The sequence below is a fragment of the Diaporthe amygdali genome (assembly GCF_026229845.1).
Source record: "Diaporthe amygdali strain CAA958 chromosome Unknown NODE_28_length_639089_cov_64_968398, whole genome shotgun sequence".
In the NCBI taxonomy this organism is placed as follows: domain Eukaryota; kingdom Fungi; phylum Ascomycota; class Sordariomycetes; order Diaporthales; family Diaporthaceae; genus Diaporthe; species Diaporthe amygdali.
Window position 1 is genome coordinate 31,922 of NW_026517048.1, and position 23,983 is coordinate 55,904.

At 51.7% G+C, this 23,983-nt stretch overlaps 7 protein-coding genes across 7 annotated transcripts; 5 read left to right on the forward strand and 2 right to left on the reverse strand.

Annotated features, from left to right (window-relative positions):
• Nucleotides 1–38: 38 nt before the first annotated feature.
• Nucleotides 39–1,934, forward strand: J7T55_014724 (Amine oxidase; the record flags this gene model as incomplete). The annotated part of the gene is made up of 2 exons (XM_053131695.1): nt 39–794; nt 861–1,934. 2 exons carry the CDS (start codon nt 39–41, stop codon nt 1,932–1,934), a joined length of 1,830 nt encoding a protein of 609 aa, XP_052990086.1.
• Nucleotides 1,935–3,232: 1,298 nt separating this feature from the next.
• Nucleotides 3,233–5,020, forward strand: J7T55_014725 (uncharacterized protein; the record flags this gene model as incomplete). The annotated part of the gene is made up of 1 exon (XM_053131696.1): nt 3,233–5,020. One exon carries the CDS (start codon nt 3,233–3,235, stop codon nt 5,018–5,020), a length of 1,788 nt encoding a protein of 595 aa, XP_052990087.1.
• A 1,452-nt stretch (nt 5,021–6,472) lies between these two features.
• J7T55_014726 (uncharacterized protein) lies at nt 6,473–6,961 on the forward strand (the record flags this gene model as incomplete). The annotated part of the gene is made up of 2 exons (XM_053131697.1): nt 6,473–6,743; nt 6,858–6,961. 2 exons carry the CDS (start codon nt 6,473–6,475, stop codon nt 6,959–6,961), a joined length of 375 nt encoding a protein of 124 aa, XP_052990088.1.
• Nucleotides 6,962–6,984: 23 nt separating this feature from the next.
• J7T55_014727 (HET-domain-containing protein) lies at nt 6,985–8,104 on the reverse strand (the record flags this gene model as incomplete). Its single annotated transcript, XM_053131698.1, has 3 exons — nt 6,985–7,047; nt 7,262–7,684; nt 7,739–8,104. The coding sequence occupies 3 exons, from the start codon at nt 8,102–8,104 to the stop codon at nt 6,985–6,987; spliced, it is 852 nt and encodes a 283-aa protein (XP_052990089.1).
• Nucleotides 8,105–16,532: 8,428 nt separating this feature from the next.
• Nucleotides 16,533–18,465, forward strand: J7T55_014729 (fad binding domain-containing protein; the record flags this gene model as incomplete). Its single annotated transcript, XM_053131699.1, has 2 exons — nt 16,533–17,306; nt 17,362–18,465. 2 exons carry the CDS (start codon nt 16,533–16,535, stop codon nt 18,463–18,465), a joined length of 1,878 nt encoding a protein of 625 aa, XP_052990090.1.
• A 586-nt stretch (nt 18,466–19,051) lies between these two features.
• Nucleotides 19,052–20,629, reverse strand: J7T55_014730 (uncharacterized protein; the record flags this gene model as incomplete). The annotated part of the gene is made up of 1 exon (XM_053131701.1): nt 19,052–20,629. One exon carries the CDS (start codon nt 20,627–20,629, stop codon nt 19,052–19,054), a length of 1,578 nt encoding a protein of 525 aa, XP_052990091.1.
• Nucleotides 20,630–21,601: 972 nt separating this feature from the next.
• On the forward strand, nt 21,602–23,384 carry J7T55_014731 (uncharacterized protein; the record flags this gene model as incomplete). Its single annotated transcript, XM_053131702.1, has 5 exons — nt 21,602–21,697; nt 21,780–21,953; nt 22,404–22,473; nt 22,799–22,888; nt 23,032–23,384. 5 exons carry the CDS (start codon nt 21,602–21,604, stop codon nt 23,382–23,384), a joined length of 783 nt encoding a protein of 260 aa, XP_052990092.1.
• Between the last annotated feature and the right edge of the window lie 599 nt (nt 23,385–23,983).

Genomic DNA, 23,983 nt, shown 5'->3' on the forward strand with positions numbered 1-23,983 from the left:
CACCGCCACTTCCCTGAAATCGTTGATATCCAGTCAAGATGACGAAGCACGTCGAAATTCTGGACTTGTCTCACACGTCCAAGGTGTATCACTCACCGGCAACCATCACCAGCCCCAATACCAGACTTGTCCATGTTTCTGGCCAAATTGGCGCGACAAAGTCGGGCTATGTTCCGGCTGACTATGAGTCCCAGCTTCATTTGGCTATATTCAATCTGCGCAAAATAATGATTGCTGCTGGGGCATCGGTGAAGGACCTTGCCAAAGCGACTTTGTACGTCGTGAATTACGATCCTAAGACACGCAAGCATGCTCGCCAAATGCAGCGTTTTTACGGAAAACACAGACCAGCCATGACCTTGGTGCCCCTTACTCAGCTGGCGCACCCGTCATGGCTGGTCGAAATCGACGCTGTCATCGCTATTCCCAACCGGGCGCCGTCGATTCCGCTCTCTATATCGCAGCCTACACAAAGCACAGACGTCATTATCGTCGGTGCGGGTCTAGCAGGACTTGCAGCTGCACGAAAAGTGACAGAGGCTGGCCTTTCGTGTGTGGTTGTCGAAGCTCGTGACCGCGTGGGCGGCAGGACCTACAGTCTACCTATCCCTGATGGCCGACCGGGTGTTATCGAGGCGGGCGCCGCCTGGATTAACGACGTCAACCAGACTCGTATGATTAGCCTCGTCCGCGAATTTGGTCTTGAGACGACCGAGCAAAATACCACCGGCAACTGTGCTCTCCAGGACACCGATGGTAGCGTTTCGTCCTTTGCGTACGGCGAAGTTCCTAATGTAAGTACAATCTATCCTTGTGTCTTCATCACCATAGGTAAATATCGCCGACACTGATATCAACAGTTCGATGCCGCTTCCGTCGAAAGTGTCATCATGATTCGCGATGGGACAGAAGCTGCCAGCCAAGCTGTTGACTGCTGGGAGCCCAGGAGCACTGAACTGGACAGCATGACCTTTGAGGCTTACTTGAGATCTCGTGGTGCGACGGAAAAGGCCATCTTGACGGCTACTGTTTGGACTCGCGCTATGCTTGGCGTTGACCCTCGCGACCTGTCCACTTTATTCTTCCTCAACTACTGCAAGTCTGGTGGCGGCCTCCTCAATATGCGCTCAGACCGCAAAGGAGGCGGTCAACATCTGCGCATCCGCCAAGGAACGCAGACAGTGTCGAAAAAGCTCGCCTCGATCCTTCCGCCTCACTCCCTTCGCCTCAACGCGCAGGTCAAACAGATCGTCCAGGACGGTCCACACGGGGTTGTCGTAACAACTGGCGACGGCTCTGCTTTCAGCGGCCGAAAACTCATTTCCACAGTTCCTAGCCCAGTCCTAAAGAATATCGAATGGCAACCTCCACTTCACCCTGCGAAGCTCGCCTGGTCCGAAGCTGCTGGATACGGTTTTTACTGCAAAGCCATGATGGTCTTCAAGTCACCTTTCTGGATCGCCAAGGGCTTCTGCGGTCTGGCGCAGTCCTTTACTGGCCCTGCAGCTGTCGTTCGCGACTCTTGCAGCCCTCAAGATAACGTTGCGGTACTCACTTGTTTCATGGCTGGGCCCCCTGCCCAAGAGTGGTCTCTCCTACCCAACGAGGCACGTATCGAGAAGCTGCTCCACCAGCTCGAGCAACTGTTCAACGTGCAAGATTTAGGAAATTCAGAATTCGTAGATATGGTGCTATACGAGTGGCTCGGCGATGAGTTCTCCGGCTATGGTTGCCCATGCGCTTATTTGCCGCCAGGTGTCCTCGACTCGCTGGGCCCTAACGCCCTCCGTGAACCCACGGGCAATCTGCACTTTGCGGGAACGGAAACTTCGGGCGAGTGGAAGGGATACATGGAGGGTGCTGTCCTAAGCGGCGAACGCGCAGCTAAAGAGGTTATCAAGGGACTGAGCTTCGGCGGGTTGTCGCGACTTTGAAATAGCATGGATTTCGCCGTGCATTTTCTTTTTCAGCCTACGTCTTCACGATGCAAAAACTCTTCGTATCAAAATTCAGAGCTGATGGGAGATTTGATTCCATAATCACCACCCGTCTTCTTTCCAGACAATCTCCACAGCGATATGTTGCAATATGCTCTCAAAGTCGGATAACTAATAGAGCGCCGCATTGCTACAAAGTCTGAATGAGCTTCGAAATAAATGCTTAAGAGAAAAGTCCTAACACCCAAACATGCATCAACTTTCACTTCTACCTTCGCACATTAACAGACACTAAGTATCATTTGCTACGAGTGCCTTTTTGTCACTGGAACAGTAATAGATAAGACACATAAACTGACTCAGAACTCCAATGGTGTTGAGAGGGTGAGAACGGGAATAGATGTACTTTCGGCTCTGTGGGAACAGGGCCCTTGTCCAGGCCAGCCACTGACTAGTATCTGGAGATTGATGGTTCAAAGGACTGGTGCCACTCTTATTCTGAGTTGATGCTAGAATTTAGAAGTGCCACCAAAAAACCTGTCATGTGCTGAAATATGTCGAATGAAACTATATGATCCAATCAATTCTCTTATTCATCTTGAGATCTTGTCGCTGTCCTACTTGCCCGAAGCTGTTGTCTAGAAATCTGCTTCCTCCGTCAATGCTCCCTCCATGCGTTGCTGCAATTACAATACTAAGAGTCGTGAGAGAGTCCTAGGTGCGTTGTCCGATGGCTGGGCCGCTATTGAAAAAGGCACCCGGAAACGGTCACGTTAACGGGCCTGGACTACCTTTGCACCGCTTCTTTTTATTTCCTATCCATCATTCAGGTACAATGAAATAGTACAACTTTCAGCGGCCTGGCTGTTGGATAGTATAAGGTACGAAGAGGCCTTTGTAGGTATAATAAGTAAAGTAATCATATTTATAAATAAGTAACCCTTGTGTTAATCTTAACTAATCATATATTTTTCTTCTTTTCCTTTCTTAAAAGACTAAATCATATAGAAAATGTAGTATATAATCATGACTTATAGCTATGTAAATGAGATGCTCATAGAAAATTTAATCGACTGTATTAATTGAGTGCATCACTAGTAAAACGTGCCTAGGTATCGTGGCCCACGCGGGCTAATTTTCCTCCGTCTCCGCTATTGGTTGAGTATCTAACATCAGGATGTCAGCATCAGCATGTCAGCATCACACCGGATACCAATCCCTACATCGCCTTCATTTCGTGGAAACCACCGCCTTGTCCTTCCTCTTTCGGCTGTTGCTTCGTTCTGAATTGGAAGATGATGTTCCCCAACATCGCTTGCTTCATAGGGTCGGCGCTGACAGTTGCATCGTTTGCGACGAGGCAATCGCTGGACAGCTACAGCGATGCTCATTTTGACTACGTAATCCTAGGCGGGGGTACTGCTGGCATGGTGATTGCGAACAGACTGTCCGAGAATCCGAATAATACTGTCCTTGTCGTTGAGGCCGGTACTTTTCAATACGACAATCCCCTTGTCAAGAACACCACTGTGTTGGGCATAGCCACGAACACTGATGTCGATTGGCAATACGAAAGCGCGCCGCAGATTTATGCTGCCAACCAGACCATCGGATGGAGTGCGGGTAAAGGTCTCGGTGGCTCGAGTCTGATCAATGGGATGACATTTATTCGCCCGGCCAGCTCTCAGATAGATCTCTGGCCTTCTTTGGGTCTGGATCTCGACTGGAACAAGCTGTTCGCATATGGAAAGAAGTCCGAACGTTTCACGATTCCCTCGCCGAGCATTCAAGCCTTTGGGGGGAGATATGTTGCGGCAAACCATGGCTTCGATGGTCTTTTGGATACATGCATCAGCCAGCATATGCCCTCCAGTGATATCCATACTGTGTTCAACGATACAATGAAGAACTTGGGGATTCCCCCAATCGCGGACTTTGAAGGGGGAGAGTTGAGAGGGTTTGGATGCCAGCCAGTGACTCAGGACAGTGTGCTGGACGTACGAGAGGATGCCGCCAGAGCATACTATTATCCGATCCAGGATCGTGAGAACCTCCACGTCATGGTCAATACGACGGCTACTCGCATCATCTGGTCTAAGAACAATGAGGACGGGAAAGCAGTTGCCTTGGCAGCTAGCGTTGTCCGCCAGGACGGCCAGGTATCAACCATCTATGCTGATCGCGAAGTCATTCTTTCGGCGGGCGCTATCAGAAGCCCGGCAATCCTGGAGTACTCTGGTGTCGGAAACCCATCAGTGTTATCGAAATACAATATTAACACCACAATCAACTTACCGGCCGTAGGTGAGAACTTCCAGGATCAGACCGTGCTTGGTGTCACGGCCAACTTCACCAGCCGAATTGAGACGGGATTTCCCAATTTCGTCTCACATACATCATTGCAAGATCTTTTCGGCGACAATACCACGTCGGTATATAACACGGCTATAGCACAGCTCCCAGCTTATGCTGAACAAATCGCAGCGCAGAATGGAGGGGCGAGCAGCGCCAGCGTTCAACATCGTCTGCTCAAAAGCCAGTTGGATCTCCTTTACAACTCGAATACACCAACCTCGGAGGTCGTACCTGCAGGCTTGGGGAACCTGGCCGGTGTCTTCTTCTGGCCCCTGCAACCACTCAGCCGAGGAAATGTGCACATCGTCAGTGAAAATGAGACCACGTCGCCATCCATCAATCCCAACTTTTTCCAGTCGGATTTTGACGGTCTGGCTGCGGTGCAGACGGCGAGGTTTAGCCGCAGAGTGTTGACCACCGCGCCGCTGTCGGACCTTATTGATCTGGCAAGTCTCGCACCCAGCTTCGAAGAAATTCCGGAGGATGCGGGCGATGAGCTATGGCTCAACTGGATCAAGAACTCCGCTTTCGGGCCCAATTCCCATCATCTCGGCTCGTGTGCCATGTTGCCTCGGGATATGGGAGGCGTGGTGGACAACAATTTCATGGTCTACGGAACAAGTAATGTGCGTGTCGTCGATCTGAGCGTGATTCCACTTCAGGTAGCCGGCCACTCGACATCATTACTATATGCTGTCGCAGAGTGGGCCGCAACGAAGTTTACATAATCTGTAATATATAGACTATCTGATAGTGTACCTTCGGTACTCTGAACAAGCTTGATCATGGCGTCCTTGTTCTTGAGCAGGCTAATTTGCATGACGTACGGGTTTCCTTGGCCTGCTGCAGACACTGTATCTTCGTATTAACGGGACAACAGAATATCTCGAGGAAGGGAACCCAGTAATACTTAACGCACAAATCACTTACGCACACATGAAGGAAGATCCTCTGGGCAGCCATCTGCTGCTTAGAGTCCTAGCCATGCTCGCTTCGAAGGCAAAGAATTTCACCATTTTTGCCGACCCAAACTGTACTTCCACAGCCTCGAAGCTCTTACTCATGCAGAAGCCCACGCGGTTTGGGTCTGACAATAATGAAGCGGTAGCTTTTTGAGCCAGGGAGAATCATCACTCAGGTAACTTGTCCCTCTGAAGTCTGATTAGTAGAACTTTTCATCCACCACCGTGGGGAGGCTATACAGATTCGGCTGTGTCAGGGTTCGACATGGCTGCCCTTAATCACCTGAAGCACAATAGATCGGAGCAACAGCAACTGTTTGAATGCCGCCCTACAATCTTGTTTCCGAGATGGCTAGGATGATTAACATATTGCAAATGGGCAAGTTACAACCAATCAAAATTATGGATCATTTTCAATTAGTGAACGATATGTTGAATCATTTAATAATCAAGATTTGATTGTATCAAATCTAGGACCATGTTGCCAGGGGTACGGATTTGAACCTTGTATAACTGTCCGATATCTATCATTTATGCAGATACATCTGTACAGAGAACCATAAATAGACTGCAAGATGTTTAAAGTAGGTAGAAGAGTAGTACTAAATTATACCAAACTGTTCAGTCCTTCAAAAAATAGAAGCAATCCTGGACAGAACAACGTCAATTATGTTGGTGTCAAGCGCATTCAAGGTTACGCTCCACAAATGACAACTATTGAAAGCATATGAGCGCCGTCCCACAAGACAGCTTGATAAGTAAAGATGCTCACACATTAGTCTCAATTCACTTGACCATGGCATGTCACACAGATGATAAGGTGAATCAGGAACTTGCAGAGGAATTAAGAGAAGCAAAGTGAATAGGTTGTGAGAGTTTTGAAGGCGAACGCATGGGACCTGCTTACTCCCGAACAAGTATTTACAAATGTAATTACATTGGTAGTATGTTATTTACCTGGAATATATGCCCCTGCCTTGGTCAAATTGTGTTGAACAGGTATTCTTTCCAGTACATCTTAGACAGTGCAGGCAATAGCCCTTCCCTCCTTTGATGCACCTATACAAGACAGATCGTTCTTGACTCAGCAGTATCAGCGAACGGGTGCTTTCTCTGCCTATCAGATATTGTGAAGTTGTCCAGAATATTACCCATTGCATCCAGGTAAACCATTTCGAATAGGAAGTTCAATCTCACGTACAGCAGCCCTACCCGCTCATGCAAGCCCTCACCGACCTGCCGTACCAGAAGGCAACGATACCGATCCCAATCATATTTCTCACCTCGATATGGGGAGATGAGGCCAAGTATGCAATCTTGCTGCCCCACCTGCTGATCGAGTTTCAGATCGGCCTCTTCTCTTCCGACAAAGACTCCTTCCCAGACCTGCAAAGTCAGATGCACCTCATCAAAGAAGTTGCGACTGATTGGAACAACTTCACCAGTATCATGAATCAAGACCTCAGTTTTGCCCTTCTTTTGATCTTTTGTGAGCTTGAAGTCATGGAAGCTAATAGGTATGACCATGCATGATATCTGCAGAGTTTTTGGGCCCGGTTGGTATAGACGATGCCTAAGCCTTCTCGCTTCAAATTCTTTTCAGGCCAGATCATACACCTTCACAACACCGAGAACTTCATCTCGCATGGATATTTCCCAGTCAAGATAGGAGGAGGGGCCTCCCTTAACCACTTGGTCCGGCCGTAATATTATCTCTGATTCCGCAAACCTCAGTGGTCCACCCCATCCTGTCCAAGACCAACTTGGAAGATCGGCTCGTCTAGTCGCAGGGCCTGTATGTGACCAGAATAAGTATAGACTGAAAGTGTTCTCCTCCGCGTGCTTGTTGGCGATCAAGCCCCAGGAGAGTTGTAGCACCGGCGATGTCAACTTAGCCGAATTCCTTGCGTAGTAACTCAAAACTCCAAGGAACGCGTTCAAAGAGTCACCAGAGCGCGTAATTTCTCTCTTGCTATACTCTTCAGCCTGTTTTAGAAGGTCTCGTACTGTGAATCTGCGTCTGGAGACTGTGAACCCGGGGATGAGATGTTTGAACTCATCTGTGTGATCACTATAGCAGTTGGCTTTCAAAAGTTGCTGCGAAGACTCTGCAGCGTACATCCCGTTACAGAGAAACAGAATCTGAGTATTCGTAAAGATGAGGCGTCTTGTTGAAAGATAGCCTTCCTGATACGTCCAAGCTCTCGAGGCCCATTTGCTGGAAGTCAAATTTTCATGACCAAAGGGTAGTTCCAGTAAAGCAGTATCCTGGATATCGACCCGTTCCTGTAGCTGGCGGTGCATGGAGACCCCACACAAACCCATCTCGGTATCCCTGTCCGCTGCTGCAATGATTGTGATAGAGGCGTTTGCGTAAATCTGGTCCATTTGGCTGATTATTCGAGGCCGCTCTTCAGGATCCGAGATACACTGGACGTCATTTTAGATGATGGTTTCTGCGTGTATTGGGCCACTATGACTCACATATCTATCGACCCATAGGTAATTGTAGCCCATAGAGTTGGTAACTGAAATCGCATCTTTGATCACAGGTGGAGAACTTTGTATGCTGTGACCAGGGCTGCCACCCGACTGTTCTCCCCACACGTAGGATAAGGCTAGGTATTTGCACTGATCTGGTGCTTTGATGACCTCCTGTGTTTTGGTGTCGATTACCTCGAGGCCCAAGACTTTAGGACGTGGTTCGGCCGCGCAACATCTTTTGTGCCGCTTCTCACAGATTCTCACTAGGTCCTTCAATTTGTTGTAGTCGATTGAGTTCGGTGCTATCGTTCTGCACTCCAAGTCATCGAGTCTTGCGACCGCGAGACTCCGTACGTCAAAGCACATTGGGTTCCTGTCCTTTTCCTCAGTGACAACTAAAACTGTGCATCGAGACGCACTATCCGGGACAGGGTAGTCAAAGCATAATGCGCGAGAGAGCGCCGGGCCATGGTAGGCGAAGTGCCGTGAAAGCGGTAAAGCCTGAAGCACACATCTTTTCCCATCAAGAGAGGGATGCTTGATGGTAGAGAGAATGGCGCAAATCCTGCAGGATGAATTCTTGAGTTTCTCAGAAGTTGCGTTCAAGGATCGCAATGTCATATTCTTGTCTTTCAATAAGCCATCACTTGCCAAGGTGGGAAGGGAATACCAATCCACGGCTTTGCATTCATCACAAAGAGATCCCTCATTGTGTACTTGATTCTCTAGTGACTGCCGAGGCGCCGCTTGCACTTCAAGACAAGGTTCATTGTTCTGTCTCTGACGTTTAGAGGATGGATTAAGGTCTGAAAGATCTAGTGAATGTTTTTCCATGGTGAAACCAGGCCAAAGGTTATGTCGCTGAGTATGTCGTCGGCCACTTGCTCAGCTGGCTGAGGAATGGTTCTTGGTCTGGCGTTCGAGGGGAATTTCTGATAATAATTTAATCAGCCCCGCAAAGCCTTACTGTGCCTCGGGAGAGCCCCGGGGCTCAGTCTGACACGTGTTCCATGGAGTGCATGTGGCGTGCTGCGTACCACCAGCTCATGATGAAGCGATTCGCTGAGCGGGAGCCTGCATGTGCGGGCAAGGCAGAATGGCGATTCTAGGTCAAATCAAATGCACGCCGAAGCTCAGCGCCGGATACGATGCAGTCAGCTGCTGCTGCCCGTCAAGAACAAATGGAAAAAGGGGAGATATTGCAACGAGCAGCACACCTAAGCAAGTGTAGAATTGGGCCCGCTTGCCGTGACTCTTGTCCGTCTCCCTCTTGTTAACAGGATTATTGAATATAGAAGTGCGACATGCACGACAGAAATCTCCCATCCATAAGGCAGGCGTACAAGAGAACAGAGAGAACCCGCGGTGGATTGGCAGGGATTGATTGGAATATGTACTTTCCGAACGAGTGTACTCAACAAGTCCGCACCCTAGGTTCTTCGTCCCGCCGCTGAATCAGTCATCCATCCATCCTCCATCCTCCAACAGCTGGAAAACGAGTAGGAATCTCTCCTCTCCCCTCTCTCAATGCCAATTCTCCACCAAATCCCCTCCAGAACTCAGTCCGATGCCTGACACCGTGCGCCCTACTTCTCGCCGCGGCCCTTACCACAGACTGGGCATTTGACGTAGTCCCCGATCACCCACTTGTCGCAAGGTTTGCACTTCCAAGGCTTCCCCTCTTCAGAAGACATCGTGGCTCGGCTTGCGGTGATCAGGTGCTGGTGGCTCGTTGTGGCTTCTTTGACGGGCTCTGTATGTACGTGTTTGTAATCAACCAGACGAGCTGTGTTTGGGTGAAATCGAGCGCTGGTAATTATTTGCTGATAGACTTGTATTCTCGATAACTTGGTGGTTCATTCCTCGAGAGCTTGGTTCTTTGCTGATGGTTGCTTTGGTTGCCAGGAAAATATTGGGAGAAGAGAGACCGTCTGCAACCGAGTATTTATACTAGTCCCAACAGCGTCGAATGGTGATTGTCCTTATTATACTGACGGGAAAGTTCACGCCAACAGTCTCTAGGAGCTGGTCACAGAATTTTCTCGATAGACATTCGCGCTGTGACACTGAAGTCAAAGCAGCGTCCCGAACCGCCTGGCAGTGGCTTCCGAATGCACGAGGCAACCAACACTGAAGTGCTTGACATTGTTGTCAAGGCCGTGTCATCACTTACATGATATCACGGCAATGGCTGGAGCTGCTAGGCGGAAGATGACTATGTCAGGGGCTAGAGTCTCTCATGCAATACAGCTAAAAGTTGGGTCAGTCAGAATAATTGAATTGTGGTAAGATGGGAGTCATTGTCATGTGGGCGAACTCACCATGGGTCTCAATCCAAGACAAAGAGGGCCAGAGAGAATATCGTGAGCCGCCCAAAGCCGCCTACGATATTGCGGACGACCTCAATAAATCTTCTGAGGACCGAGGAAGATGTCAGATACTGAACCGGGTCTAGGAGCCGCCTTGAACAGCTCTGTCCGGTTCAACTGCGTCCGCAGCCTCCTTCATCATATCACGGGATCAGTCCCCAACTCAGAAGGAAGCCATTTTCTACTCCCCAACCGGCTGCTGCTCGATAAGGCGGTTCCTGCCAGCGCCGCTACCCCCGCCGTAGAGCATCTCCATGAGCTTGCCCTTCTGGCGGGTGCGCACGCCCTCGAGGTAGACGCCGACGTCCTCGAGCCCGCGGATCTGCTCGCCGACGGTGAGCGTGGACGAGTTGACGCTGCGCACGAGGGGGCTGACGAGCTTGCGGCGCAGGCTCTCGAGGTTGGCCTTGAGGGCGAGCAGCTTGTGGTTGTGCTCGACGAGGATGCCCTTGTTGCGCACCGTCTTCTCGCGCACGTTCTGCAGCAGCAGGCGGTTGCGCTCGTACTTCTTGACGTCGCTCGCCCGCGGGCCCAGGATCCGCGTCCACAGCGACGACAGCAGGTCCGCGTGCAGCTCGTCCTGCGCGTTGGACTCGCGCACCACCGTACGCGCTAGGTTGAGGAACTGATGGTCGATGCTCTCGAACAGCCCGAACAGCGCCAGGCTGTGCTGCAGCTCGTTGTTGATGGCCTCCTCCAGCACGGCGAGGAATTCGTTGAATGTGCGCTGCAGCGTCTGGCGCGTGCGCTGCGGGTTGGACATGCCGAAGACAGACGTCGCGATTGCGCCTAGGCGGGTGGGCGTGCCGGTAGGCGTCTCGAGCACGCCAGCGGTGGTGAGCATCGTGTGGATGTTGTCGAAGGCCGAGGTCAAGGGTGCCGAGGGCAGAGAAGCTACCTGAGAGAGCTCGCGGCGAGCCCAGTCCATTACAATCAGGATACTATATTTTCAACGTCAGCACTGTTTCTCTGAAGCTGAGAGATGAGTGCGAAATACCCGTCAATGTCTCCGTCAACATTCGCAAAGAATTTGGTGAGCTCAATAGCCAGCGTCTTGAGGCTATCACTCAACTCATCCAACTCCTTGACGATGATGGGCGCGCTGGTCAGGTTGCTGCTGCGCACGCTCTCGCCGAGATCCCACACCGCGACACCGGTGGCCTGCAGATCGCCGACTTGCGCGACGCCATTTTCGCTATAGTATATCAACGGCTCAAAGCTGCGCGCAATGCCGGCGACTTTCACAAGGTCTGGGACCGGGCGACCGTAGGCAGGCTCGAACAGGGCGCGCGTTGCTGATATTGAGAGAAACGCGACGAGGGCAGACAGGATTATAGACGACCAGCTCTTTGTAACGAGCCTGTAGGTCGAACGCACTAGGTTAATCGCAGCCTCTATCGGCTCGGTCCGCTGCTGGACCTCTGCACGGACGGCGAAACGTATGTCTGAGCAAGAGTCAGTTAGTCAAATGTTCACTTCCCGCGAGATCAGGGGAACATGCAGTTCTCAGGATCGTCTTTCTGCGGCAGTGCGGCGAGAGTCGCCTTCATGTCCTCCATGGAGGGTTCTTCGCTCTTAATCCGAACTTCTCCATTCCCTTTCGCATTTCCATTATTTCCATTCGCGGCCTTGCCGTTGAAGCGTGGTTTCATGTAGTCTGGCTCGGGGCTCCTTTCCTTCTCGGGGCTCATGCTACCAGTAGGTAACCTCGTACGGATGGCCGCGGCGAGGATGTCCTCGTCGTCGCAGTCCTCGTCTACACTGTCGTATTCCGGGCTGGACTCCCTACTCCGCCACTGTGGCGGCAGTCCACCGTATCCTAGCAGGTTGTCCCCCTTGCGCCAGAAGCCGCTGCTCCGGTCACCGTTTCCGAGGCGCCTCCAGGCTGGAGGGCTGTAGCCACCGGCGGAAACCGTCGAGTTTTCCATCTCGCTCAGGTCCGCCTCTGTGTCGCTCTTGAGGAATCCGCTGTGGGTCGAAGGGTAGCGAAAAGGCGGTGGCGAGCGACTGACCGATTCGAAGTCTTGCAGAGAGGCGTCCAGGTGATCGTGGGGGTCGAACGGCATCACTATTACGCCTGTCCTTGTGCTTCTCTTTCCCTCTGTCGCTCTCGATGGTCTTGGGTCTAACGGTAGTCCTCCTGGTGGCGCGCAAGACTATGCGCGATGCTGCTCCTGATCTGCGACGACTGTCCTCAAGTGCGAGTGTCGCGCGGGGTTGGGGGAGGCCTTCGATCAAGGGTGGGTGGTCGCGCAACTCGATGGGGTCAGGCGCGCTGTTGCGACTCCAGTATGGGTACCAGCTGTTGTCAAAGTACGAGGCAAAGCGACTGCGAAAGTCGCTAGTAGGTTCGTCGGTGATGTCGTCGTAGTAGTTGTACTTGGAGAGTGATTTGGACTTGTTGGTGGGCCTCGCGCTACGAAATCGCAAGGTCGGGAGGTACAAGGCGAGGAAGACGAAGGCGATGGTGAAGATGGCGAGGGCTGTGCTCGGTGCGATTGTCACACTCACTAGGCTGAGGCTGACGTTGTTGTTGACAGTCAGAAGCGACTGCATTGAGTGCCTCGCGGGGTGTTTTGAGCGTTGAAAGGTAGATAGACAGATAATGAATAGATACAAGATAGAGGACAGGGCGGGTGGCGCGGGAAACAGGGGAGCTGAGGAGGGAGGGAGGGGGTGGTAGTGGTGGGTTCTTGGAGGTCTGGAGGAGTAGAGTCGAGTAGTGAGTGAGTGAGTGAGTGAGTGTGTAGCGCAGGCTGATCGCTGTTCTAGTCCTAGTTGCTGTTTCGAATCATAGATGAGGGTGACTGCGTTCACCGCTTATCGCGACGAGAGATAGTCTATCTGATCCGATGATGTGATCTGGGACAGACAGAGTTGGGCTGTGTTGCGCTGTGCCGAGCTGTGCTGAGCTGACTTGAGTGCTCGATGTTTGGGGCGAGTCGCGACAGGCTCTGAGTGGTCTGTCTGGTCTGGTTGGATATTGGATAGGAGCTATAGCCAGGCCGGATTAACCTTGAGCATGGAGGAGTATACAGCTGGTGTCGAATCGGGTGATGATGCGATGGGTAAGGTAAGGTAGAGTTGAGGCTATTCCAGCAGGTCGGTATGGAGATTGATTGATGGTCATGCGGATCCGACACAGGAACAGGATTGCGACAAACAGTGTCAAAGCGGAGCGCAGTGCAGGGCAGTCATCGATGTAGGGAGGAGGATAAGAGAGTGGAGAGGAGTGGATGATGTGGATGTGGATGTGGATGCGAATTGGGGGGTGGGCAGTGCATCCGATCTGGTTCGAGCGGTGCTGGCTGCCGGGTTGAAGCTATCCTATTCTTCCTGTCCGATTGCCCCCTGCCAAACCGTCCTCTACTGTACTGTCGTGTACTGACTGATTGTATGTACAGATCGATTGAAAGATTGATAGATGGTAATTGATCATCAGCTGCAAGCTGCAACCAAGTCAAATCATGTCAGGTTCGAAGTCAAATCCAAAGTCACAGTCACACACACACTCATCTGTCATAAGGTTTCATGTACTCGACTGGGACTGGAAACGGACTGGAGGTGGACATCAAGGTGAACGGAGGGGAGGGGGGTGGGGGATGGGGAGAGCTCCCATCTGGGAATGTGAGTAGGGAGCTCAACTCTCGAAATGCAAAATGGAGGGGCTGGAGGGCTGGAGGGCTCGAAATGACATCCCTGGCACCCTGCAGCCCATGCAAGGGAAGGGAACGGCCGTTTTGGAGACCGTCCTGTCGGGCCAATCAGCCTCGACCGTTAGCCACCACTCAAACCCCACCATGTGTGTGGTTTGGTGTTCCGTCCCTCCTCCTCCCTCCTGCCACCCCCCTCCTTCGCCCTCTTCTACCACCCCGATACCACCTCAGCAACCCTGGCAGCCCAGTCTCAACGTGAACAAATGCCTTGTCCTCCATGTCTCGCCCAGCTTCTCCCATGTTTCTCCCGGACATTTGGGCCATGCAAATAGTGGCGGGTTCCTGAGACATGTCTTTGGTCGGGTCCGGGCCAGTACCTGTGCGTGCGTACAATAGCTTCTCTCCTCCCTCGATACTATAATTACATCCGTCTACTATTCCAGACCACATCGTGTTTGGTGTGTATTCGAGAAGCTGTACGATGGACCCAACAGATGGAGACCCAACCATGCAAGCACTTAGACTAATCGTCCCTCCCGTGCAGTTCCCGCCCGCTTGCACATGTGCATACGATGCAGCTGCAGCTCCCGCTTGCCTCCCCCCATCTGCCCATCTGCCATCATCTATCTTTCTTGTCCAAGACCCCCCAAAACCCGCGGTCCCCACTCCACTCCTTCCACAGAGCCCACCTCATCTGTCCACCTGACTGCTTGCAGGAGATCCACTGGATCGCTAAAAGGGGTCCGACTGATCCATCTTCCTCGTGTTTGCTTGTGAACCCTATGTCTGTCCGTACTGTGTATTGCCATGCGTACCTAGCAGACTGCGCCCATGGTTACAAACGGCTGGCCGACGCGGAAGCTAGAGACATGATCGTCTGGTTTTCCTAAGCTATTATAGTGCTCCCGCTCCGAGACAACTCGAAACATGACAGCAAGTTGCTAGCATAGCTGTCTGGGCTGTGACGGCCACCTGCTAGGCCGCATAGTCTGTCATATATCCTGCTGTACCAATATCATCCGCAATGAATACTGTTTACGCCATGCTGCTGATGCAGTGTAGTTCACCCAGTTTCAACCTCCCTCTCTTGATCTCGCCCGGCAAGTGTCATGCAAGGATCAGCCATGGGCTCTTCATGCACCACGTAGCACTGCATGCATACGCTACCTTGCGCTACCACCCTCCCTTCCCTCCGCTGCCGTCTGTCCCTCTGCCTGCCGCCCCCTGTCTGCGCTGCTCAACTCTGACAGCTCTCTCACTAGATACTGGGCACCTGACCAACTTCTGCCCGCTTGAGTGCTTGCTGCGATAAGGATAATCTAGTCTAGCTGACTCTTGCCAGCCGCCACGCGGGAGAGGGAGGGGACGTCATCAACAAGGGGGAAGGAAGACCCTGAGAACACTCTCCCGCACTGGGCTGTCAGCCCTGGATCGTCTGTTGTCGTTCTGGCCTTGTCTGTGGTTGCTGTACCTGCTTAGCCGCGCTCCTTGTTCGGGCCTCCAAGGCCGCCTGGGCAGCATAGCGTGCGTCCAACCCGAGAGCGCCACGAACAGCGCAGATGTTGTCAACCAGAAATACTGACTACCTCCTTTCCTGATGCGGGACTATCCGAGGAGTTGAGAGCGTACGAGACTTGCAATTCAAGATGATAGACTAGTGTGGCATAGGCCGTCCCCAATCTTGACAGTTGAAGCTAGCTGGCATGCGCGAGATGGTTCGCCTCGGAATGGCCAGACTCTGGCGGAAGTGAGGGATGTTTGCCAACTCGATACATGATGCTGGCCAGTAACAACTTCAATCAGATCATCGCCTCGGTCTAGGTAGAGTACAGGTTAATAACGACGGACATTTGTGACTCTTGGTTATCAAGCATTCCCCCGAATCTAGTCGCCAATTACCTTGGGGGCACTGGGCACAGCTGAAAACTGAGCCAGCATTGACAGAGTGACTGACTATACATGCTGTAGTTGAGACTAAACTTACCGATGGAAGACTTTGAATCCCATCCGGTGTTCGTTGCTCGTATGGTGCTCTTAAAACCAACCAAGCAACAGGAGTGGTCCTCCTGCTTGCCTGCATGAATTGATGAACCTTGCTAAGAGTTATCGCCATGTGGCTTTGGTTCCAGAACGCACCCGTACTATTCGCTGTTTATACGGCTTCTCACAAGAAATGATTCCTAGTTAATTTTGTACTGGCAAGCGGATGGGAAGTACCCAGTCCTGGACCAAGTAGCGTAGCTGAAATCTCGTACTCTGCGTGTTGCGTCCATTGATGCAGTAATTCCCATGCGGTGTAGCATGGCAATGCATGATGTAGTTCCGTGGCATTTGCTGGTGAACCCAGGCACATTAAGTGCCGGTCCTGCCTGCATACTCTACACTTCTACCTTGCCGATTACTGCTAGAGTCAAAAGGCGACCCTAGTACACTGCGCAAAGTGGCTATAAAGGGTCTTGTACACCGAGGAGATCAGCGGCGGGGCAGCCCTGCCATTGGACTCGCATGCCCCATAATGCCACGAGATTCGTCCTAGTGCTGACCGGCGCCGGAGCGAGCCTCAAAACTATGGGTAAATAATGTAGGCAGTCTAGGTAGGACGAAATGAGGTTGCAAAGCCAAGGCGACGGTTCCATTCTACAAGGGGGCGAACCCAGGTGTTGACTATGTTTTCATAAATATCACGCTGCCCGCCTGGGCAGGTTCATGGCATACTAATCTGTTGCGCGATACCTGATCGCCATCTCTAGAAGCCAAAACTGCTCCGCCATGGAAGTTCTTCGGGTCTCATTGTGGTTTAGCCTATTGCTCGCCAAATGTATTCAAGCTGCTCCCGAGCTCTTTGAGTCGGAGAAAGAGCAACTTACTCCACAAGACATCCAAGCACTGCCAGCTGATTCAAGTCACCTATTCGAATTCGGCTCCCTGTCCGGCGGTGTAGCTGCCAACCGCTCGTGCAAAGTCTATCCGGGCGATGTCGACTGGCCTTCCGACGAGAAATGGGCCGCCCTCAATCAAGCCGTGGACGGCAACCTTTTGAAGCCGCACCCGCGGGCGTCGGTCTGCTACGACGGCCCATACTACGATGCAGCCGAGTGCAGCAAGATCTCAGCCAACTGGACCAACTCGTACATCCACCTGGAAGACTCGATCGAGATGTTCTCCCCTGTCTACCAGGGTCTCACTTGCTCCCCGCCCAACATTTATGACAGCAAGGGCTGCACAATGGGCGGATTCCCGATGTATGTGATTAATGCGACGACACCGAAGCATGTCCAGGCTGGGATCAACTTTGCACGTAATACTGGCGTGCGGCTGGTGGTCAAGAACACTGGGCACGACTTCTCTGGCAAGTCTGGTGGGGCTGAGTCCTTGAGCATCTGGACGCGGCACTTCAAGGAGATCCAGTACATACCTGAGTACGAAGGCGAGGCTAGCGGCTATTCTGGTGCCGCGTTCAAGTGCGGAACGGGTGTCCAGGCCTTCGAGACTTACAAGGCTGCTAGTGAGAAGGGTAAAGTGGTGGTTGGTGGGGAGGGACAGGTATGTGAGATGCTTCTGGCAAACTGTGATATATGTGACTAAATCATGGGCTCAGACTGTCGGAGTCATGGGCGGTTACATCCAAGGAGGCGGGCACAGCCCATTGAGTTCCATCTATGGCACCGGAGCTGACCAGGTCCTCGCCTTCGAAGTCGTGACCTCGGATGGAAAGTTCGTGACAGCCGACTTCACTCAGAACACAGATCTGTTCTGGGCACTCCGTGGAGGAGGTGGCAGCACGTTCGGCGTTGCCACGTCTGTGACCGTCAAGGCATTCCCGGACGTACAGACTACAGCATCAAGATTTACGTTTGACACCACCACGGTTGGCAATGATACCTTCTGGGCCGGTGTTCGTGCCTACTTCGACTACTTCCCCAACAATGCGGACCTTGGGACCTATGCGTACTTCGTGCTGCTTCCTAATAACCCAAAAACAGGAGTTTGGACATTCCAGATGACTCCTTTCTTTGCGCCTAACAAAACTCTGGCAGAGACTGAGGCGATTTTGAAGCCGTGGTTGACTCAACTTGATGCCCTAGGGATCAAGGTCGATCCCAACATCACCCATTACGACTCCTTCTATCCTGCCTGGGTACAGTCCTTCCCGCTTGAAGTGATCCAAAAAGTCAACGCCGCCAGCGGGTCGAGGCTCTTCCCACGCGCCAACTTCGAGGACCCGGAGCTGCTCAACACGACCTTCGCCAACATTCGCCTCTCGTCGGAGCGGAACCGCGTCATCGTCGGCTTCAACATCAAGGCGGTCTCCCCAGACGATCCGGACAACGCGGTGAACCCGGCGTGGCGCGAGAATGTTTTCTTCGCCATCCAGTCCGTCCGCTGGAACGTCAACGCCACGACGGACCAGATCTGGGAGGCGCGGAGGAATCATACGTTCGGCGAAATGCAGCGGTGGCGCGATATCAGCCCCGGCGCGGGTAGCTACCTTGCTGAGTCGGACCGTCTCGAGCCCGACTTCCAGCAGGCGTTTTATGGGAGCAAGTACCCCAAGTTGCTTGAGCTGAAGAGGAAGTATGATCCGAATGATGTGTTTTACGCTGTTACGGCTGTTGGGAGCGAGTTTTGGCATGTGGTGACGGCCAATACACTGCCGAGTGAGAATGGGCGGTTATGCCGGGTCAATACCACTGGTACATAAAATGCAGTAGCAAGAGGCCTGACAGAATAAATGAAGATTTCTATCATATACGACTCAACTAAATGCAGCAGTGGGCAGTACAATATTACCATGCTTGACAGGGAGAATCATCTTAAACTCCACGACTCTCTATATCGGTGGAGCCAAGTAATGAATTCGGCTTGTTTGAATGGCTCTGCAAAAGTGAGCTTTAGCCATGCATATGACGACATGATTGTGCTTTCTCATGTTGTAATTCTTGGTTTACGATGATGATTGTTGTTCGGCTTTACGAAAACAATTAGAAATTAGAAATACTCTATATGATATAAGACATATTTTCCTCCGCGCTATATGTGCAACTTTGAGATGACCAGTATATGTATCAACTCTTGATTTCTTTGGGATTTTTCCTGATCTTAGAGCGATGGTCTAATACCTCTGACCGTGTCTTCATTCTACGCAGGCGACGGGACGAATAAATGACGGTCCGAGCGTGCCAGCAGGCAGAAATTTGAGGCCAAGGAGGCTAATTTAGTAGTGCTTTTTGTCCAGCAGGTGCAGTGGTGGTAGTAGTGGAAACTGTCCTCTTGGCCGGCCTGATGTTTTAAAGCTTCTTTGTGGAGCTGCTGGTGGTGGTAGCCTTCTTAGTGGAAGTGCCAGAAGAAGTTGGCTTCTGAGGCGTTGTAGTGATAGTCGTAAGTTTCGAAGTCGTAACCGCGGCCCCCTTGTTCGCGGCAGCGCTCAATGTAGTAGAAGTGTGAGAAACAATAGGAACAGAGGTCGCGCATATGCTTGTAGCAGTGGCGTAGGCCGAGATAGAGGGCTCAGCGGCCAACTTAGGCGTGTAAAGCAGGAGCGAGAGAAGAGCGATCACGACTGAGTTCTCAGTGGCAAGGAAATTGCCGAGGTTTAGACCAGTAGCGAGGTATTGCGTGCATAGGGTGGGTAGATTGATACGTCTGGTCTCACCAGGGCCAGCATGAGTTAGAGCATCCTGAACGAGGGCAAAAGTGATGGGGTTGTAGAGCATTCCTTCGTGAGTATAGAAGGAGCCGGCCACGGCACCGGGGCATGTTAATTGGACTTCGGTGTTAGTGACGCCAACGCCACGTGCGTCGAGCAGGTAAGCTGATGCACCCGTACCTTGCTGTGGCTCAACAATCTCGTCGAAGAAACCAGAGTACAGGACAGTAGTTGGGACATAGCCGCTGTCACCGTTGTTGGAGCGGAGAGTGGTGATAAATTTGGAGAAGTACTCTTGCTGGAGAACAGATGGGTCCCTAGTAAGACCAGTCAAGTCGACAGCGTTGGCGATGACTGTCCCTTTGTAATCGGGGGAAATGGCGATGTGGTCACTGGTTACAAGACGGGTCGACGGCCAGTACTTGTATGCCCACTGAGAATCGATGTTTCCTTGAGACCAGGCGATCATGGAGACGTTGCGAGAGGTCAAAAAGGCAATGTAGTTAATAGCGTACGCCGCATATTCGGCGTTGAACTGGGCGTCGTTGAGCAGTTGTCCAGGGACGTTGACCCAGACTGGGTCTGCGTAACTGACGCCGGTCAAGAGGGGAATCAGATTTCCGGAAAAAGTCTGGTAACCAGTGTTTCCAGTGCCGGGAAACAATATGACAGGGGGCTTCTTTCCATAGGTGAAAGTAGATGGAATATGGATGGCCTGGCGCAAGGCAGTCTCAGAGAGGGAGTAAGGTGCGTCGCACGTGCCCTTCTTAGGATAGACAGATGTCTTTGGGTTGGGGTTACTGTTGGTGAGACTGTTGGCACCAGTGAACTGGCCGAGGGTGCTGGTAAGGAGTGAGTTGATGTCGTTGACAACAAGACCGTTGGCAGCAAGGGCAGCGGCGTATTCAAAAAGACTGGAAGGAGAGGCTGATTGAATGGCTGCAAGGGTAGCGCTGGCCTGGGCTACGTCGGTAGGGGTGGCGGTAGCTGTGACTTTCTTCAAGGCCGAAGTGAGGGCACCCAGGTTCCCGGCGCTCACAGCGGAATTGATATCAGAAAAAACAGCACCCAGGACACCACCAAGAAGACCACCTATGAGACCTCTCTCTTCAAGTTCTGCGAGCGAAGGCGGGGGTGTGACCTGTGGGGCGGGAGGTGGAGCAGCAATGACTGAGCCAGCGAGGCCAACGAGAGCAATGGCAATGGGCGCGGACCTCATCTTGTCGACTTGGCAACGAAGTGGTCGAGGAACGAGAAAGGTGCAGGGCGCGAATGTGAATGGCCAGGAAACATGTAGGCTCACGAAGTCACGGAGGGGGAAGATCTACTCTTTTTTACGGGTACGGATGGCTTGCAGATCTATATTGGCCATTGACTCTGTCACAACAATACGGGGTGGCTCGTGAGCACAGATCAAGGATGAATACTACTATAATGCTAAATGATTTGGAAAAGGGTGTAGATCTCATGACGATCCCGTTGCGATTTACCGGAGAACATGTCCACGCCCCGAACGTGGGACATGCGGTAGAGGAATAACATGGGGATACTACCCTAAAAGCCCGTTGGGAAGACGCTCAGACGCTAGACCAACTCTGGCCGGCAATTTTACGGAAAAGGAGCACGAAGAAGAAGTTGAGTGTCTGCAACGCTTGTCCTTTGATAGACTAGGTCCCACTTAGTTCCGCACCGGACCCGTGGCGTCGGGACGGTTACACCGAGGTGCAAAATTTCGGAGCACAGACGTCAATTGGTCGTGCTTTTCTGTGTGTTTCTCTCTACCGAGCGCTCCCGGCACGGTGACTTTAGGCGACGTAAAGGGCCACTGCGAACTACGGGTAATGCCCCGGGAGTTCTTCCGTGTGGTTTTGATGAGATGCTCTCTGGACACCGCCAATGATGTCGTGTTAAGATTCTAGATGGGACAGAGCCGTTTGGTACGGGCAGGTAGAGACCTGCCCAGCTGGACCACGGCACTGGATATTTGAACGATGGCCATGTCCGCATAGAATCAACATCAACAACGTCCACCGAACCTCCAACTTGGGACCGGCACCTGCTTTTCGTGTTTAGTTAGCCACATCGCAAACCGCCAATAATTGCGAGCATCCTGGTTGGCGGCGTTGAGCGAGCTTTGCTCTAGGTTGTTATTCGCGCCTCCATCTCTCTCGTTCAAGTTGCCTCTGCCTCTATGATAGCATCTCGAGATCGAGTTGCCAGACAAGATTACGAGCACAACGAAGCACCAGAGCCAACTGATTACCTACGACTCAAGAGCCCGAGCCGGGTCAGAGCCATGCTCAGACTAGCGAGTCAAGTGCAGTCTGTCGGAGACGCTGCGGAGCCCTGACCCTTTGAGCCACAAACAGTCAACGATCAATACAGACCAGTGGGACGTCATCGACGTAGAGAGCAGCGACCGACTCGAAGTGCTGATCGAGCTGGTCCAGCGCTTCGGGACACTTGCCCCCAAAGAACGCCAGATCACCTTTACAAATTGGTTGTTGCTGTGGGCAGCTGTGATCTTGCTGATTATTCAAAGGGTAATTTGGCAGTCCAGTTGCCGCAACAATGGACGGCTTCAAAGGCAAGCCTGGAATCCTTGGTCGCTGAATCGTCAGGAACAGGGGCGGGTCCATGGCCCTCTGCCCAAAGTATACATTGCCGGCTGACTGCATTGTCCTCCTCCAGGGTTCAGATGTGCCATTCGTACATCATACCTTCCGCAATTCTTGGAAAATAGTGGGCGAGTGTTATGTTCATGAATTAATGTACGGACAGGCATGGGACTTGTCTCCTTGCGAGATTCTGTGGATTGAGTAGGGCATTCATACTTGGCTTCAGTCTGGTCATGCGCTGTCCACCTCGTTTGCTGAGCCCGTAAAGTGCGCTCTTCTTAAGGCACGCTCAACACTCTGCTGACTGAGGAAAAAGCGAAAGCGAACTATCAATAAAATTTCGACATAACCCGGATGTCTATCTTTTTGTTGTAGAAAAACGATTTGCAGCTTCACTCATCCTGGGTGAGGATGGCGTTCAACCGCCGCATGCTCAAATGGAATGGTCCGATAGAAGCTAGACGAACTGCAGAAATATGTCCGACTAGTCTCAGGTTGCAGCTTGCTCATTTGGTTGATCGACTAGACGTAGTATTCACTCAAAGTGTCAAGCCCAGGTAGCCTAGTTCCGTAACAGACTGCGGAAACTAATGGCTAGTATGAGACTTCAGCATGAATACGTCCTGTGATCCAAGTGTTTGTTCGGCACGTTCTTTTTTCTGAGACCTTTTTGGAGATGCGCCCACAAGCATATATAGGCCTGCTGCTATCCCGACAGTTGAACAATCATTTCACATCTTTCTTCCGACAAGGATCATATCAAACCTCAGCTCAGAGCAAATCCGCTGATCTCGACCAAATCATCAACACGAACTCTCCTGCAAAGCTGCGCACCAAGTCCACTCTACAATTCAATTCCGGTAAGACCTTTACAGAATCTGATTTTCGGATCTCATTCTGATCGGTTTCAGCGATATTTTGAGAATGCCAAGCAAAGGTATCCAGACAGAACCTGTTGGAGAGCGGCCTATACGGTCATGCAAAGTTTGTCAGATTCAGCTAGGCATCGAATGGATTTATCTCGTTGACCGCCTGTTCGACACCTGGATAGACAGGCCTTGGGCGCCGAATTTCATAAACAGAGCCTTCTGGGGTGTTGTGTCTGTCTCCACGGCTGTCGCCCTTTACTCGATCTCAGACGAGCCGTATCTATGCGGGAAAGGGCGGCAGACAATTCGTGGCCGTCACATGTGGGGACGACAAGCGACGATCGGGGTGGAAGCGGTGCAATACATCAATGTTGGGGCATGCCGCCTGGCTCGTTGGTTCTGGGAACGTTGCATCTCTTCACAATGCTCGGACGAGTCACAAGAGCCTGAGGCCGACAACGATTACGATTTCTGTGGGATGGAATGATGATACGGAAACACATTTTGCTTGTCCGGAGATGGAGGAGGAACATACTGGCTGAAATCAGTGAGATTGTTCGGCGTGTCAAGTAGGTGAGCTATAAAGCCTCCAGATATGTTGATTACACGGGCTTAAGCTTGGATGTCCGCCTCACGGCTACAATACTCATGTGATGAATAAGTGAAACAACAAGGGGGAGTTATAAGAGAAATAACAATCTCTTATCAGATAACCCGTCATTTGATAATCGGTCTAAGGAGACTCTTGTATTAAGATAACCTCCTATGGGATAACCTCCTAAGCCATCGAGTGAACCTCGCATGGGATAATCTCTTATGGGGTGATTTTCTGCATTGTAATATGATCCAATATGAGAAATGAAACAAGCCACTCGGGGCTACGGAAAGATGTTGTCGTGATTTTGAGATGTGGCGGTGTTGGTACAATAGTGTATATGATATTGCGGGTGATAAACAAGCAAAACTCAATTTTTGAAATCGTGACTGCCAGAAGCTACAGTCGAGGCTGATTGGTGCTATCTTTCCGCCTTGGGTCGTCTATTTGTGACGCATAGCCTTCTAGGGTTCACTCTAAGGGTATCTGAT